The 17733-nt window shown below is 36.9% G+C and overlaps 1 protein-coding gene across 1 annotated transcript; it reads right to left on the bottom strand.

Moving 5' to 3' along the window:
- Positions 1-10878: 10878 nt before the first annotated feature.
- Positions 10879-12416, bottom strand: LOC121744039 (transcription factor MYB97-like). The gene is made up of 2 exons (XM_042137480.1): positions 12065-12416; positions 10879-11650 (listed from the first exon to the last, which is right to left on the bottom strand). Exons 1-2 carry the CDS (start codon positions 12362-12364, stop codon positions 10976-10978), a joined length of 975 nt encoding a protein of 324 aa, XP_041993414.1. The 5' UTR covers positions 12365-12416; the 3' UTR covers positions 10879-10975.
- Positions 12417-17733: the final 5317 nt, after the last annotated feature.

The following is a 17733-nucleotide window of genomic DNA, read 5'->3' as shown; positions in this document are numbered from 1 at the left end:
ATACTCCCTCAGTTCGTATATAGATATCACTTTTTAATAATTTATCCTAAAAAGTATACTCGTTACATTTTCTGTTTTTCCATTTAATACACAAAACAATATTTCCTAAAATCACTTGTCATCACCTAAATGTGACATTTACATGTCATATTCAATTTGTATTCTATTAGTTCATCCATGGAACCAAAAAAGTATACATATTCATTCATACATATTTGAATAAAAGTATACATATTTGAATAAAATGGCCTTGTGAGTTGCAAGCATCTACCATAAGTATTAAAAAATCATCATTTCGTAGTACCAATTTAATTATTTATTTTTAGTTGATAGTAAGACAACTAAATTTTTTATTATGTCCAGAAAGTGTAAACTATACTTAATATTGTACTAGTATTTACCTAAAGACATACGTATTTTACTAAATTTATAGATCGACAGTGACATATGTTAGTAAAATTTTTTAAAAAAAAACAGTATACATATGATATATTTTTTGGTAGTCATTAATTTAATTCTTTGTCCAACAATCCTCAACAAATATGAAAAAGATAAAACAGTGTATAAATTCGAGTTGGATACTATCACACACAATTTTAATCAATTGGAATAGTCTTCTTTTATCCGCAATCTCGCAAAAATACAGCACCTTGTCTCGCTATATTTAGAAATTCTTTTCCAAATTATTACTAAATTATTTTTTTGTAGACTTTTTCATCCATATAATGTTAATTTATCTCAAAGGCTCAAAGCTCAAATTGGACCAATAACAATCCTTTCTCAAAATTATTAAGTATACTTTTAGTTCGTCAATAGAAAATGCAGAAGTCCTAATGTCAAATACTGTGATATATTCGCTGCATGTGAAATGAACATTAGATTATAAAATTACATAACGTTTTCGAAATTAAAAATGTTGGTTTCTGGGATTACAAAGATAACTACCGGGCGTAATACAACCCAAAAGAAAGGAAAGGAAGAACTGAACTTAAAAATACAACGTATAATCGAAACTACTAAACCAGTGTGATTAGCCGAGTCGAGGAGGCCTCTTCCCGCAAGACGAGATACGCCCCGGTAGTGCTCTTCGGTTTGGCGTGTCGTCCCCAAAGGTAAAACGGCTACGTCTCTATTGATGCAGCACCGCAATCAACAGAGCTCCGGCGAACTGGATGGAGGAGAGGGCAGAGCTTCGACAGAAAAAACTATGCAGGGAGAGGGAGAGAGCTTATGATGCAGAATGCTTTTTGAATTGTGTAGTGATGCATGGAATTGCTGGCCTATTTATAGGCTCAGTCCACTGCAGGGGGTCAACAGCCATGATGGCTGTCATCATGGCAATTCGTAACCGACGTCGGTTACAGACGTGTGGCAGGAGTGTGCCATCCGTGTGTGGAGCGTGTGGATTTCTCACGTGGCAACCGTGACTGTGCCTCGCTTGACGACGTGTCAAGCCACTTGGATTGCTGACTCGGCGGTGGTCCAAAAAGAATAGTTTGGGCCAAGCACCAAGCCCAAAGACCACCCAAAGACCAATTGCCAAGATCCAAGTCCAAGTCCAAGTCCAAGTCCAAGTCCAAGTCCAAGATCAAGATCGAGATCGAGATCGGGATCGAGATCGGGATCGGGCTCGGGATCGGGCTCGGGCCCGGGCCCGAGGCCCGAGGCCCGAGGCCCGCGGCCACGAGCACGAGCACGGGCACGGGCACGGGCACGGGCTCGGGCTCGGGCGGGCGGGCGGCGGCGGCGCGCGCGTGTGCGCGCGTGTGGGCTCTTTCACCCATCTTGGTCCACTATAATTATTAAGTAACATAAAGTCACTTAATTTATACACATTAAAGATGTGTTAATCCTCCAATGTGGGATAATTAACACTAGTTAATTATTCCCTAAGCTCCATCTCCAAGCTTTAATTAAAAGCTAATTATGCCCAACTTTAATCCACTATTTCTCACTCACCGGAAATCGGATTTGAGAAAGTGAATATACTACATTTACCTACGTAAAATGTAGATCGACGCTATGTCATTTAATTTCACAAAATTAAATGTCTCGTCACATTTATTATTTGGTCAAAATCCATTGACCGGGCATATTTAATCCATGATTTTTTACAATCCCCCACATGAGTGGAAATAGCCGAATGCATATGCATGCAGACACAAGCTCAACCCTCGCGAGGTATATAAGCATAAGGATAGGTAGTTGTTGACTTTGAACCCTCCATAGTCGACACCATCGGATACACAGGCGGCTTAGTAGCGCGATGCTTTGAACTAATCCCCCACGGCGTGCACCGAGACAATGGTGTTAACACTTAAACACCTCAACCTCATCCGTTCTCACGTTTTGTGTCCATTGCGGTCTTGGACACCACTTTGGATTCATAAGTGCGTTTTTTATGAAGCGACCACACTTCGCACTTACGTAGGTGATTCTTAGTCAAGTACCTTGCCATACTTGGTCTCTTTGAGAATTCCATCTCTTTGAGATCCTTAAGAACCATTAAAAGTCATAGACTTAGCCTTTACCACGAGGCAAGTTCTCCAACACTCTATTGCTCTCTAGGGAATAGATATAGTTTGAGTGTTTTTCCATGAACTCTCATAGCTTAGTTGTCCCTTTGAACCAAGTTCTTGGGATCTCCAGTCATCATGGTTGGGTTACCACTATGACAATTCTTTAGTTTGTGGATTTCAAACCCATTCCCTCTAGCAACTTATTCATTTGATCACGGTTTAACCCTTTGGTTAGCGGATCCGCTAGATTATCTATTGACTTCACATAGTCAATTGTAATCACCCCTGTTGTGATCAAATGTCTCACGGTGTTATGTCGTCGACGTATATGTCGAGACTTACCGTTATAGAAACCATTGTTTGCCCTTCCAATAGCCGCTTGGCTATCGCAGTGAATCAGCACTGGTGGCACTGGCTTAGACCAACATGGAATGTCTTCAAGGAAGTTCTTAAGCCACTCGGCTTCCTCACCAGCCTTATCCAAGGCAATGAACTCCGATTCCATTGTTGATCGGGCTATACAGGTCTGTTTTGTGGATTTCCACGATACAGCACCACCCCCAATAGTAAAGACATATCCACTTGTTGAAAGTGAGTCTCTATTATCGGATATCCAATTGGCATCACAGTACCCTTCAAGCACCGGGGGGTATCTCGAGAAGTGTAGCCCAAGATTTTGAGTGTGTTTTAAATATCTCAAAACCCTCACAAGAGCTCTCCAATGCTCTTTGCTTGGATTGCTCGTGTAACGACTTAACTTGTTCACGGCACAAGCAATGTCAGGTCGAGTGCAATTAGTCAAGTACATAATGCACCCGATGACCCGTGCATACTCTTCTTGTGCAACGGGCTCGCCTTTGTTTTTGCTCAAGTGAACGTCGAGTTCAATTGGAGTCTTAACCGGCGCGCCATCATAGGCTTTGAATTTATTCAATATCTTCTCAACATAATGTGATTGTGTTAAGATGATTCCATCATTCATTCTTAAAATCTTCATTCCAAGAATTACATCGGCTAGACCCATGTCTTTCATGTCAAAGTTTCTCTTTAACATGGCCTTTGTATCGTTAATTACTTGAGTGTTGCTACCCAAGATTAACATATCATCAACGTAGAGACACACTATAACATGACCGTTATTAGTGCTCTTGATGTAGACACATTTGTCGCACTCGTTGATTTTAAACCCATTTGATAACATCACATTATCAAACTTCAAGTGCCATTGCAATGGCGCTTGTTTCAATCCATATAGGGATTTCACGAGCTTGCATACCTTTTTCTCTTGTCCAGGTACTACAAACCCTTCGGGTTGTTCCATGTAGATTTCGTCTTCTAGTTCACCATTCAGAAACGCGGTCTTTACATCCATTTGATGAATCTCGAGATTGTGCAATGCAGCAATAGCGAGAAGCACCCGGATAGATGTAATCCTTGTTACAGGTGAATAGGTATCGAAGAAGTCATGTCCTTCTTTTTGTTTAAAACCCTTTACTACTAATCGGGCTTTATACTTATCAACTGTTCCATCGGCCTTAAACTTTCTTTTAAGAACCCATTTGCATCCTAAAGGTTTAGCACCTTCGGGCAAATCAACCAACACCCATGTGTGGTTTAGCAAAATTGAATCAATTTCGCTTTGAACAGCTTCTCTCCAATGCAGCCCGTCTGGGCCAGCAAAGGCTACTTTTATCGATGTTGGTTCTTCATCCAACATGAAAGCAATGTAGTCAGGACCAAAAGTTTTTGGTGTTCTGACTCTATTACCACGTCTTAGTACTGTATCTTTTGGATCGGGCCTTGCACGCTTGCGCGATTCAGGTTCCGCATCTGTTGATTTAGAACTAGTGGCTTCTTCTTCCACTTGTTTAGAACTAGTGGCTTCTTCAATTCTTGTCTCAGAATTGGTTGATACTTTTTCCTTATCTTTGCAAGGAAAGGTATTTTCGAGAAATACAGCATTCCTCGACTCAATTGTTGTTCCTACTGTGATAGTCGATATTTCAGACTTGTGAACAACAAATCGATATGCACTACTGTTAAGTGCATATCCAATGAAGATGCAATCAACCGTCTTAGGTCCGATTGTAACTTCTTTGGGCGGAGGAACCATCACCTTTGCCAAACACCCCCACACTTTGAGGTATTTGTAGGATGGCTTCCTTCCCTTCCACAACTCATAAGGAGTAATATCTTTTCCTTTGAGAGGGATTTTATTCAAGATATAGTTTGCTGTCAAAACAGCTTCCCCCCACATGTTATGTGGTAATCCTGAACTGAGTAGCAGTGCATTCATCATCTCTTTTAGAGTTCGATTCTTGCGTTCTGCAACACCATTGGATTGTGGTGAATATGGAGCAGTTGTTTGATGAATTATACCACTTGCGTTGCATAACTCCTCAAACGGGGCTACATATTCGCCTCCTCTATCGCTTCGAATCATTTTGATTTTACAACCAAGTTGATTCTCAACTTCGTTCTTATAATTTTTGAACGCCTCTATTGCTTCATCTTTGCTTCTTAAAAGATAAATGTAGCAATATCTTGTGCAATCATCTATGAAAGTGATAAAGTACTTTTTACCACCTCTAGTTTGCAACATCTTTAAATCACATACATCCGTGTGAATTAATTCAAGGGGTTTTGTGCTTCGTTCAACCGAGTGAAACGGCAACTTAGTCATTTTTGCTTCAAGACAAATTTCACATTTATCTTGGATATCCAATTCATTAGCCTTTAGTAAATCTAAATTTACTAATCTTTTAATGGCTTTTGAATTTACATGTCCCAATCTACAATGCCACAAATTTGAAGACTCAATCAAATAAGAGGAAGTAGATGCTTTATTCTTATTGGCCAATGGCTTCGCAACACTTCGAGTTGCTACACTAAGCTTGAAAAGCCCATCGGTTACATAACCTTTTCCGATGGATTTTCCAAACTTATACAAGACAAACCTATCGGACTCAAATACAAGTTTAAACCCTTTATTAACTAGTATTGATCCTGACACTAGGTTCTTGCGGATGTCCGGGACATGCAGCACATCCTTCAAAGTGATAGTTAGGCCAGACGTCATCATGAGAATCACGTTGCCAACGCCGAGGACTTCTGACGATGCTTGATTCCCCATGTTGATCTTCCTCCCTTCAACAGCAGTGTAGGAGGCAAACTTGCTCCTGTCGGAGCAAACATGAGCAGTAGCGCCGGTGTCGATGTACCAGCCTCCCTTGTTATCAACAAGGTTAACCTCTTCAGTGACCACTGCAATGAGGTCGTTCTCATCCCAGTCCTTGAACTCCTTCTCAACGACGTGGGCTGCCGGCTTCTTCTTCTTGCTGCGGCAGTCTTTGGCAAAGTGGCCCGGTTTGCCACATTTGTAGCAGTCGCCTTCAAACTTCTTTGAAGGCTGCTTTCCCTTCCCTTTGTCGTTTGGACGGTTTGGGCGAGGGCGTTTGTTGGAGGGACCGCCCCGCTCCAACAGGTTGGCTTTGGCTTCATTTGGGGTGAAGCCCTTAGCCTTTTGATCACTTTTGCGCACGTCGGCCTCAATGCGCAACTTCACGATCAAGTCTTCAAGGGTCATCTGCTTTCGCTTGTGCTTGAGATAACTCTTGAAGTCCTTCCAACTTGGAGGGAGCTTGTCAATGATCGTGCACCTTAGGAACTTATCGGGCAAGGTCATCCCTTCAGCCACTAAGGAGTGGATGATCATTTGGAGCTCTTGGACTTGCTCCATGATGGGTCGAGAGTCGACCATCTTGTAGTCCATAAACTTGGATGCTACAACCTGTTCAGTCCCTGCAGCATTGTCTATGCTATATTTCTTCTCTAGGCTTTCCCACATTTGTTTAGATGTGGTTACATTGGAGTATACATTATAGAGGCTATCATCTAATGCACTTAAAATAAAGTTTTTACATAGATAATCCCCTTTTCTCCAAGCTTCATAGTCCGCCATGACTTCGAGCCTAGTCTCTTGGTCGCTTGGCGCGGGCGGCTCGTTCTCCGTGAGGAAGTTGGCGACGCCCAATGTTGTCAAGTAGAACAACATCTTCTGGTACCACCGCTTGAAGTCAGATCCTCCAAACTTTGGTGGCTTCTCGGCAGGTGGCATCATTCTTGGTGCCAAAGGTGCCGCAGTTGGTCCTTGGAAGGAACCAATTCCGTTGCCCCCGAAGGAGCCAACAACTTGGTTGGGCATAGAGCCCCCACCATTCATGTTGGGCATAGAGCCCGCCATGGTCGTACCAGCCCCGAAGGGACTAGCACCCGCATGAGACCCGAAGGCCCCAGCATTCGTGTTGATCCCGAAAGATCCAACATTAGTATTGAGCCCGAAGGCACCAACACTCGATCCATTAAAGGATCCGAAGGAACCACTAAAAGTGGAACCAACCGAACCACCAAAGGTGGAACCAGTGGACGCCCCGAAGGGGTTGTCCCAAACCCAAGGGACGGTGGATGAAGCGGCTGGGAAGCCAGAAGTTGGCATCATCGAGGGAATCGATGAAGTGTTGACCGGTCCAGTGGTCGCCATGGTGGAGGGAATGGCGGCGGCGGTGGTGGCAGCGGCGGTGTTGGAGTCGGTAGACATCTCCAGCAAAGGTGTTTAATATTTCGAAAGTTTTAGTTCAGTTTAGAAGTCCAAATTCCTTCAAAGGCAAGTTATCTCGTCTTGCGATTGTTGGTTTCTGGGATTACAAAGATAACTACCGGGCGTAATACAACCCAAAAGAAAGGAAAGGAAGAACTGAACTTAAAAATACAACGTATAATCGAAACTACTAAACCAGTGTGATTAGCCGAGTCGAGGAGGCCTCTTCCCGCAAGACGAGATACGCCCCGGTAGTGCTCTTCGGTTTGGCGTGTCGTCCCCAAAGGTAAAACGGCTACGTCTCTATTGATGCAGCACCGCAATCAACAGAGCTCCGGCGAACTGGATGGAGGAGAGGGCAGAGCTTCGACAGAAAAAACTATGCAGGGAGAGGGAGAGAGCTTATGATGCAGAATGCTTTTTGAATTGTGTAGTGATGCATGGAATTGGGCCAAGCACCAAGCCCAAAGACCACCCAAAGACCAAGATCCAAGATCCAAGATCCAAGATCCAAGTCCAAGTCCAAGTCCAAGTCCAAGTCCAAGTCCAAGATCAAGATCGAGATCGAGATCGAGATCGGGATCGGGATCGGGATCGGGATCGGGCCCGAGGCCCGAGGCCCGAGGCCCGAGGCCCGCGGCCCGCGGCCCGCGCCCGCGACCACGGGCACGGGCACGGGCTCGGGCTCGGGCGGGCGGCGGCGGCGGCGCGCGCGTGTGCGCGCGTGTGGGCTCTTTCACCCATCTTGGTCCACTATAATTATTAAGTAACATAAAGTCACTTAATTTATACACATTAAAGATGTGTTAATCCTCCAATGTGGGATAATTAACACTAGTTAATTATTCCCTAAGCTCCATCTCCAAGCTTTAATTAAAAGCTAATTATGCCCAACTTTAATCCACTATTTCTCACTCACCGGAAATCGGATTTGAGAAAGTGAATATACTACATTTACCTACGTAAAATGTAGATCGACGCTATGTCATTTAATTTCACAAAATTAAATGTCTCGTCACATTTATTATTTGGTCAAAATCCATTGACCGGGCATATTTAATCCATGATTTTTTACAAAAAACACGTCAGATGGTTGATGATTCGATAGTATATAGAGAATGTTATGTTAAATTATATGAATAGCTCTATTTATTTTGTTTTATATATTGAATTTAATTTTTATACTTAAGAAATTATTTCTTGTAATTAACTATACAAAATACATATAAATGAATACTTGATTTATTCATTTTCTACATAAGATTAAATAAATGGGTAAAAAAACAAATAAGACTTTGATTACTATTATTTTTTTGGTAATTTACTAAATTATCAGTGTAAGTTAGTATTTTTTGAGAAATTGGAATCAAATAAAATCTATAAAACAAAATAAATAATGTTGGCGCAGTATAAACTAAAAGGATATCCTCTCTTTCACACAACACATATATGACATATAGAGAGAAAAATGTTACGCTACATATCTCATGTCTCTCTTATTTAGTCCAGGTTACATGAAAATCGATGCTCAGTTTATTTAATTTATTTTGTTTTGTACATTTAGTTTAGTATTAGTACATAAAAAAATTGTTATTCACGCCATTAATTTTACAAATTATCAAAATTCACTGAGAATAGTAGATCTTGTTATTCATTTGTCTGAAGTTATAGTAAAAATGGATTGAAGTATATAATTTGTAAAGTAACGACGTCCATAATAATATCAAAGTATTAAAATCAAATGAATATAAAAAAATGGACTAATTTATGTAACAAGGAGTAGTATTTTACGAGTGGCCAAAGCAAAATTAGAAATTTGAAACGTACAACAGTCTTTCTTGTAAAAGGGACCACGCAGCCCATACCATTGCCAACTTCTCTCTCCTTCTCAACTTATTATAATAATTAAAAAGAATTAAATATTCTCCAAAAAAGATTTAAATAAAAGATGAGGCTTATGATATGGGTGATCGAAGCATCTTTCACGTCTATGCTTTGTATTTTAGTACTTTAATTTGGGAAATTTTAGAAAAAAGCCTCCTCGATACAACGTCATGCCCATAAAATATCACCAGAAAAAAGCAGAAAATCGAGGGTTTATCCAATTACGAAATGAAGGTTTTCTAAGGTGATCACATTGTGGCTATCGATATATATGAATATATTAATTAAATATCAAATTAATTTGGATGGTTCTTAATAGGATTATAAAATTGAAGTACAATTAGACATTAGTGTAATTTTTATGCTTTATTACACATTAGAATATAATAGACAAAAAATAAATACTCCTATTATAAGATCGTATACGTACGCATAAGATTATTGGATATTGTGCATAATATTTGTATAAGAAACAAAAGAAAAAAGAAATTACAATATAGGCTTAATAACTTAATTGTAAAGGGATATATAGAACTACAGAAGAGAAGCAAGCTGGGAAAAGAGTGATGTATATATAACAAAATTCAGCCTTCTCCATATTTAGCCATGAGAAACTATTTTCCATAACAAAATTTTTTAGCAAATCAGTCTCAGCTGATTTTGTATGACCCCTAATTATAAACTTAATCAACTAATTGCAATTTAGAAGTGGACGATGGTGGGGTAAGTTTGGACAGCTTAGATTTTCCACTACAAATATCTATCTTTGACTATAATGAAATTAAAAGTTAATGTCAAAATTTAACTAATTCATAACGGGGACATGTTCATAAATAGGTTTGGGTCAGTCACTAATCTAATTTACGTATATAACCTTCCTCCATATTTTCTTTGATTAAAAAAGATATTCCCTCCATCTCACTCAAGATGACCACATTCTTGAGTGACACGAGATTTTAGAAAGTGTTGTTAGGTAGAATAAAGTAGAGAGGAAAAATGTAATTGAATATTTTAATGAGGAGAGAAGAGAGAGGATGTTATTTCCAAAATTGGAAAGTGGTCATCTTGATTAGGACAAACAAAAAAGGAAAGGTGGCCATCTTGAATGGGACGGAGGGAGTAATACTTTAAAGATTGGTCATAATATGGTCAAATAATACTAATCCCTCCGTCAATAGATGTCCCATTTTTTACCAACTCGGATTTTATGAAATTGTTAGGCTTTGTGAAATAAAATGGTAGAAAAAGTTAGTGGAATGTGATCCTACTTTGTATATTGATTTTATAATAAAATGTAAGTATAAACTTCCAACTTATTGATCAAAGAAAAACATATTAGCAATTAAGCTGGCGTAACTAAAACACCACACACTTGATTGACTTAATCATCTTAGTGCCTACTACAAAATATTTGTGAGAAAATCAACCTTAGTTGCATTTAATCATTTAACACGTGTAAATACTCACTCCGCCCCATTTTAAGTGAAACATTTCTATTCTGACACGAGATTTTATGCAGTATTATTTTATGAGTGAAGTAGAGAGAATAAATTAAGAGAAAGAAAAATAGAGAGAATTATGTTTCTATTTTTAGAAATATGTCATTTAGAGATAGACATTCAAAAAGGAAAATGATTCACTTATACTGGGACACGGAGGAGTATAACATAAAACCACAGTTGTGTGTACAAATCATCAACTGAAAAACTCAAAATTTAAAAATAAAAATATAAATTAGATAACACAAACCTTATAAATTATAATTATCATCAAAGCAAATCAAATTCTAAGACTAAAACAAAAATCAAAACAAAAAATGATGAAAAGCAATTAATTCAACATAAAAAAATAGAATAAAAACAATCTCACACTCTAATTTTTTTTTATTCTTTTCAATGTAAATAAGATCATAAACTAAAAAAGGTAGTACAAACGATCCCATCAAGACCAAAACTAGAAACCAAACCAAATTAATCTAATAAAAAGGATTAATTATACCTTCATAGCTCTCATTCGAGCTCGAAACGCCATGCCCAAAACCAAAACCTTCTTCATCTTCTTCTTCTTCATGCAAATTTCCAATAAAACCCTCTTTTCTTTTCCCACAATAAGCTCGAGATTCCCCAAACAAACCCTCCAACAGCCCGCTTCTACTCCTCTCCGCCGCCTCAAACTCCTCCACACCGTCGCTCGACGACGCCGCCGGAGTCAAGGCCGCCGCCGGGATTGAAGGAAGTCCTAGAGCCCCAATTCCATAATTCACTGGATTTAGAGAATTGTACTGAACAATTGAACTGATCATCGGCAATTGATTCACCAATCCTTGATTGAGGAAAGTGGATGAAGACATGATCGGATTGGAGGCGTCGAGCGACAGCGATAAGCCGCCGTTGCTGTCTTGGTAGAGCTTGAGATGCTGGTTGTTGGTGTAGAGAGGCTTTGCGAAGGTGATCAACGGAGACGGGCTCCGGGGATGGGACCCAGCGAGGAGGGACGAGAGCGAAGGCGTGGCTCCTCGGGATGGGTCATGGCGCTTGGGTTGCTCTTGCTCCGCGATGTCGCGTGGATAGATCGGTAGTCCTGCGCGTTGTCGCCGCTTTAGCCTCGTGTTCCAGTAATTCTTGATCTCGTTGTCTGTTCTCCCCGGAAGCTGTTGTTTTTCAAGTAAAATTCAATAAATTAATTTTTCATTACTATATACAAAGAAACTATTTGTTGGCCTAGTGATAAAATAGTTAAAATACGAAAACCTTCAACCCAGACACACATAAAAAGAAACCTCTATTTGTGTTGTTGGCCTAACAATAAAATAGTTAAAATCCGAAAACTCAAAGGTCTCGGGTTCGAACAACTATGATCTTTGAGAAAGAATTGGCCGTCACTCAAACACCCATGGTTTAACAAATTTTGCTTGGTTGTCTATAAATTCACTCAAAAAATACTTAGAAATGTTACAATTACCAAAAACCAAAAAACGAGAAAGAACTACCATTCACCAAAACACACACATATATATATAGAGAGAGAGAGAGGAGAGGAGAGAGGAGAGAGGAGAGAGAGGGACCTCAGAAGCCATGCGAGCCCATTTATTTCCCATCTTAGCATGAAGCTCAACGATGAGGCGTTCTTCCTGGGCAGAGAAAGCTCCCTTCTTAAGATGAGGCCTCAAATGATTAGCCCATCTCAGCCTGCAGCTCTTCCCGCATCGCATCAGCCCGGAATTCCTCTGAACCGCGTTCCAGTTCCCTTCTCCGTGCTTCTTCACGTACTCCAACAGCAGCAAGTCCTCGGCCGCCGTCCACGGCCCCTTCTTCAACGCGTACTTGCTCGAATTCCTCGGCCCTTCGCAGACATCCGGCGCCATCTAAAGATTATGGAGAGAGAAAGATGTTTTGGGACCAAACTTGAGTAAGGGCGAAAAATGGTGGCTGGTGTGAGAGAGTGAGAGTGAGAGAGGTGGCATTTTATAGGTGAAACCTTATAGTTCGGCCCCTTGTTGAATGCTCCTCCATTTACAAATTTTTGTTTTTTTTGGAATTAATAAAACAACCCTTATTTCTAACTTGAAAAATTAAAATATTATTTGTATGTAAATACATGAATTGTACCCGAATTTTGATTTTTAATAGACTCTGATTTTTTTTTGTCGGGATTTGGAATTTAGAATTTCTTTGGCGGCCAATAATTCAATTCTCTAGAGTCTGATGTAAAAGTTGAATGTATTGCTTATTTCCAACTTAGGGAATTATTTCTATGTAAATACACGAATTTTATCTGTATCATAGTTTTGAACCGACTAATGTTTTCATGGGATTTTTAGTATAAATATAAATAGAATATGTAGTATTGGTTTGGAAATACATGAATTATACTACTCCCTCCTCCGTTCCATACTAGTGGAGGCATTTCTTGCCGGCACAAGATTAAAAAAATTTGTTTTAGGTGGGTTTATTAAAGGAAGAATAAAGTAGGAAATGAAAAAGGTAGAGAGATGAAGAGAGAATAAAGTAAGAGAGAGTAAAGTAACTGAGAAGAAATGTGTTAACTTTTACTAAAAAGGGAAATGACTTTACTACTATGGAACGTACCAAAATGATAAAATGACTTCACTCCACTACTCTGGAACGGAGGGAGTACCTCCGTATTTTAAAAATGGAAACTATTTTCATTTTGTGCCGTTACTTAAAAATAGAAACTTTAGAATCTTTCTATTTTTGGACGTGGACCCTACAATCCACTAACCACCACTTCGACTACTTTTTATCTCCATCTTTCTTACTTTATTTATTTTTTCATTCTCTTTCTTACTTTACCAATTTTTCTCTCTTACTTTACCAGTTGTGTATTAAAACCCGTGCTGTTTCAAATGTTTATATTTTTTAAATACGAAGGTAGTATATAAATTTTGGTTTTTAATCATCTTTGAATTTTTGTCAGGATTCGTAGTTTTTTAGAATTTGGGTTTCTATTGGAGGCCAATGATTCGATTCTCTTAAAGTCTGATGTTAAAGTTGAAGGTATTGTAGTGTATGCAGTACAAGAATCCAAATTAGTGACAACAACTTTTAAACTATTTTTGGTAACCAAAATTTAATACTACGGATTTTATAAGAAAACTACCATCGAGAGCTGGGACTTTCGAATTAAAGGTGAGACTTCGAATAATAAAGGTATTACCCATTGAAATTTGGATTCTGTGCCAATTCGAAAAATAAACTTTCATGTAAATTTTTTTGATAAAAAAATTAAAATGTCAAAACTATTCTACCCGTCTAATAAAAATAGCCCATTATGAAATTGCATGTATTTTAATATGCAATTGGTAAAGTAAGATAGAGGAGAGGAAAATGTAATAGAAGTAATGTTAATGGATTATTGGATCCACATTATTACTAGTGTTGAGTTGTTTAAATTTTCTATCTGGTAAGAGATGATAAAAATTGGCAAAACTAGTCTTATTTATAGGGGATGGATTAAGTATTAAATTTGAGTATAATTCTTGTATTTATAAATAACTAATCCAAAATGAAAAATAATAAATAAAGAATATAGAAAGAAAGAAAGAAAGGAAGGATTTTGATTTGAGACGTGACCTTAGTCCAAATTCACATATCATTTGTGTACTTTGCATGGTTTTCATGAACATGGTTTGTCCTCAAATTGAGACTATTCTTCGTCACGGTATTCAAATTATTTTAGTATTAATTCACAATATTTCACATGGATTGTACCTAATTTATGAGTAGTTATTCACCTTATTATATATTATTGTCGATATTCGAGAGTTTATCATTTATGCCATTGATTTGAAATATTTCAGTGTGAATGCGTGTCGATTTGAATTTGGACACATCCTAACAATCAAAATATGTTATTTTAATTCATTATCTTCAAATTTTAAATTTTTACATAATACTAACAAAAGTAAAAGGTGATTAATCCAGAGGTAACGACTAAGACTAATTAATCCACAACCAAACTTTTCTGTTTGATTAGTTTTCTCAAGAAATAACAATTAGCCTAAAGCTTGATGTAATTTAAAATGCTTTGTTAATTTCTGTAGTGACCGGAAATATCCATAAATATAAGCTTTTTATAACTAAATTTGAACCGCAAAAGCAGAATTTTTTTAAAAAAATCTGAAAATACAAAGTAAAATAATTCAACTACTATTATTTGATCAGCTGCTTTTAATCGTTTGTTTTAAAAATACGAATAATGACACCTTTTGTTGTTTTAGGTGTTCTATTCTTGAGCCCATTGCACCAATCAAAGCCCAAGCAAAAATGAATTTGAAATCATCTTTTAATATTGTTGAATAAAGCAAACTATATTGGACATGGGCCTCTAGCAAATCTTGACTATGGCTTCGGCTACGATACTCTTAATGGGCCATATTAATAGGCCCATTGTTTATATATAAAGGTGGGAAATCATTACCCACAAAAAGAGTGCTAACCTACTACACTTATTTAGAGCATTAGAAATGATAAGAGGGGTGAGTGGCCAGACCGCATTACCAAAAGTGCGGTCCGAGTCGGGGCGTTGTTGGATAAGGGCGGCAGGGCTGGGCTTGGCGGGATCTGGGACCATTGAGCGGTATGAATCCGCGTTTGCAGTGCAGTCCAGTCCAGCCTCGAATGCGGTTTGCATTGCTAGGCCTCAGTACTGGACTGAAAATAATTTATTTAAATAACAATTAATACTATTTTATTATTTAATAATCATTTTCATCTATAAATACAACACAATTCAATCATATTTCATGTACATTTTTACAGTTTCTCGGCAAAATACAAGGAGAGCATTGACCAATTCACAATTAGTTGTCAAGTCTCCCAAACTGTAAAATTTTGCTCAATTCCCGCCACAAATTTTTAAATTAGAAATTTAAATTTATGCATTTTTCTTATATTAATTAATGTACTAGTATTAGTTATGTTAATTTAATTAATATGTATTCGGAGGTTTTATATGTGTTTACATGCACTCCAATAAAAATATAAACTAAATATAAATTAAAATTGAAAGATAATTAAAAAAAAGTTAAAAATAAAATAACGGTGAGTTATGCGACTAGATATTTGATTATATGAGCAAATGTCTGAAATAGAAATTGATGATAATGATGATATGATAGAGTAGTTAATGCCTGAGATTTTAGTCTACTTCAGTTTTTTAAATTTATTTATTCATTAAAAAATTACAAATTACTCATAATTAGGAGTAAAAATTTAAACCACCATCAATAATACGCTGACGAATTTATTGTTATGATTAATGCACATTTATACTTCAAACATGTTAGTCAAACCGCCCGTAAGCTTATGGGTCGATTGTCCACCGCTGGTAGTTTGTATGGCTTTAGCTGGTAGATTGGTCCACAAGCTCATATACTGCACAAGATTTTGAATATTTATGCTTGAATAGTACTCCCTCCGTCTCGACTAGATGACACATTTCTTGACCGACACGAGATTTTAGGGTTATTGGTTAAAGTGTTTAATTGGAAAGAGGAAATGTGGGTGAAAGTATTAAAATAGAGAGAGAAAGAAAGATGAATATTTTAATACAAGTAAAAAAAAGTTGTTGGATGTATTAATTGGAGAAAGAAAGTTTTTCCAAAAAGGAAATGTGTCATCTTAGTTGGGACAAACTAAAAATGAAAATGTGTCATCTTAAGCGGGACAGAGAGAGTATACAATATTCATAAGGTCCATTCGGTCCACAAAATGGAAATTGAATTAGAATTAGTAAAATTTTATAGAGTTAAATTTTGAGAATTTTTTTAAAAATTAACTCCTATATAAGGAAGGAGCAAATTACAAATAAACTCCTATTTATACTATAAATAGGAGATAATTACAACTGATGTCAAGAGGGCTCGAACTCGGCACCTCATGCAATAATGTCTAAGCTTCTTGCCGCTAGGACAAAGGCTCTTGAATTGGAATTCGATTCCGAATTTTCTGTTAGGTAAAAAATGATATACATAATTGAATTTAAAGGAATTGGTATGAGGTGTGTGTGGTGTGTGTAGACACGGTGTGTGTAGAGTGTGTAGTATGTATGTAGCGTGGGCAGTGTATGAAGTGTCTAATTTTATAACCTTTATAAATATTTGGAATTCCAATCATCTACTTTTGACTTGTAATTCAAATTATGAAATTGGAGGAATTGAAATTATAATTCAATTTTAAATTTAAATATTTTGTGGTACCAAACATAAATTTGGAATTTAAAGCTACAATTCAAATTCCGCAGGTTCAATTTTATGATACCAGACGAAGCTTTATATTTTCGCAGCCCCTTTAATTCTAACTATTTAATTCTTTTATACTCCCTCCGTCCCAAGGTAATTGAATTATATTCCTTTTTGAATAAATGACCAATGATTTTCGGCGAAAACTTACTAGGTACTAAAGAAATCAGAAATTGAGATATTAATCTTCTCATAGAGTGTAAGAAACATATTCCATATTAAAAATAAGAGGGAACATCTTTTTTGGTCCACGAACTTTACCAAAGTATCATTTTAGGTCCGTGAACTTTGAAAATATCATTTAAGATCCACCAACTATGAGTTAATATCATTTGAAGTACTTTTTGCTATTTTCAAGTTTTTTTGGACGAAAATACCATCAATACCTTAAAGGGTGTATATATTTAATAAATGTATCATATACTCATATTTTTTTTTATAAATATCTTTACAATATATTTTTGACAATTTTTCTAAATATAATTTGACCTTCAATATTATCATTTAATTTTGTGACATTTTACTCATATTATCAATAATATAAAAAATTGAAGAAGCAATTTTACTTGCATATCACAAAATTAAGTGATAATATTTAAGGTCAAATTATATTTAGAAAATTTATCAAAAATATATTGTAAAGATATTTATAAAAAAAATGAGTATATGATAAATTTATTAAAAATATATACACTTTAAGGTATTGAGGGTATTTTCGTCCAAAAAACTTGGAAATAGTAAAAAGTATTTCAAATTATATTAATCTATAGTTGACGGATCTCAAATGATATTTTCAAAGTTCACGAACCTAAAATGATACTTTGACAAAGTTCGTGGACCAAAAAAGATGTTCCCTCTAAAAATAAATGTATTTAATTTTTCTTACTTTGATTTTACTTTTTATTTAGTTATCTATTTTATTTTTTCTTATACTTTATTTTCTATTTATTTATCACTTCTTTTTTCTATTT

This window comes from Salvia splendens, chromosome 8, assembly GCF_004379255.2.
Source record: "Salvia splendens isolate huo1 chromosome 8, SspV2, whole genome shotgun sequence".
NCBI classification, from domain to species: Eukaryota; Viridiplantae; Streptophyta; class Magnoliopsida; order Lamiales; family Lamiaceae; genus Salvia; species Salvia splendens.
The sequence above is the reverse complement of the archived record's forward strand: the minus strand, read 5'-3'. Positions and strand labels throughout refer to the sequence as shown.

Coding starts and splice junctions, on each gene's coding strand:
- LOC121744039 (XM_042137480.1), bottom strand. CDS start 12,364: ATGGCGCCGGATGTCTGCGAAGGGCCGAGGAATTCGAGCAAGTACGCG. Junction 11,651..12,064: donor GGGCTCGCATGGCTTCTGAG/GTCCCTCTCTCT, acceptor GAAAAACAACAG/CTTCCGGGGAGAACAGACAA.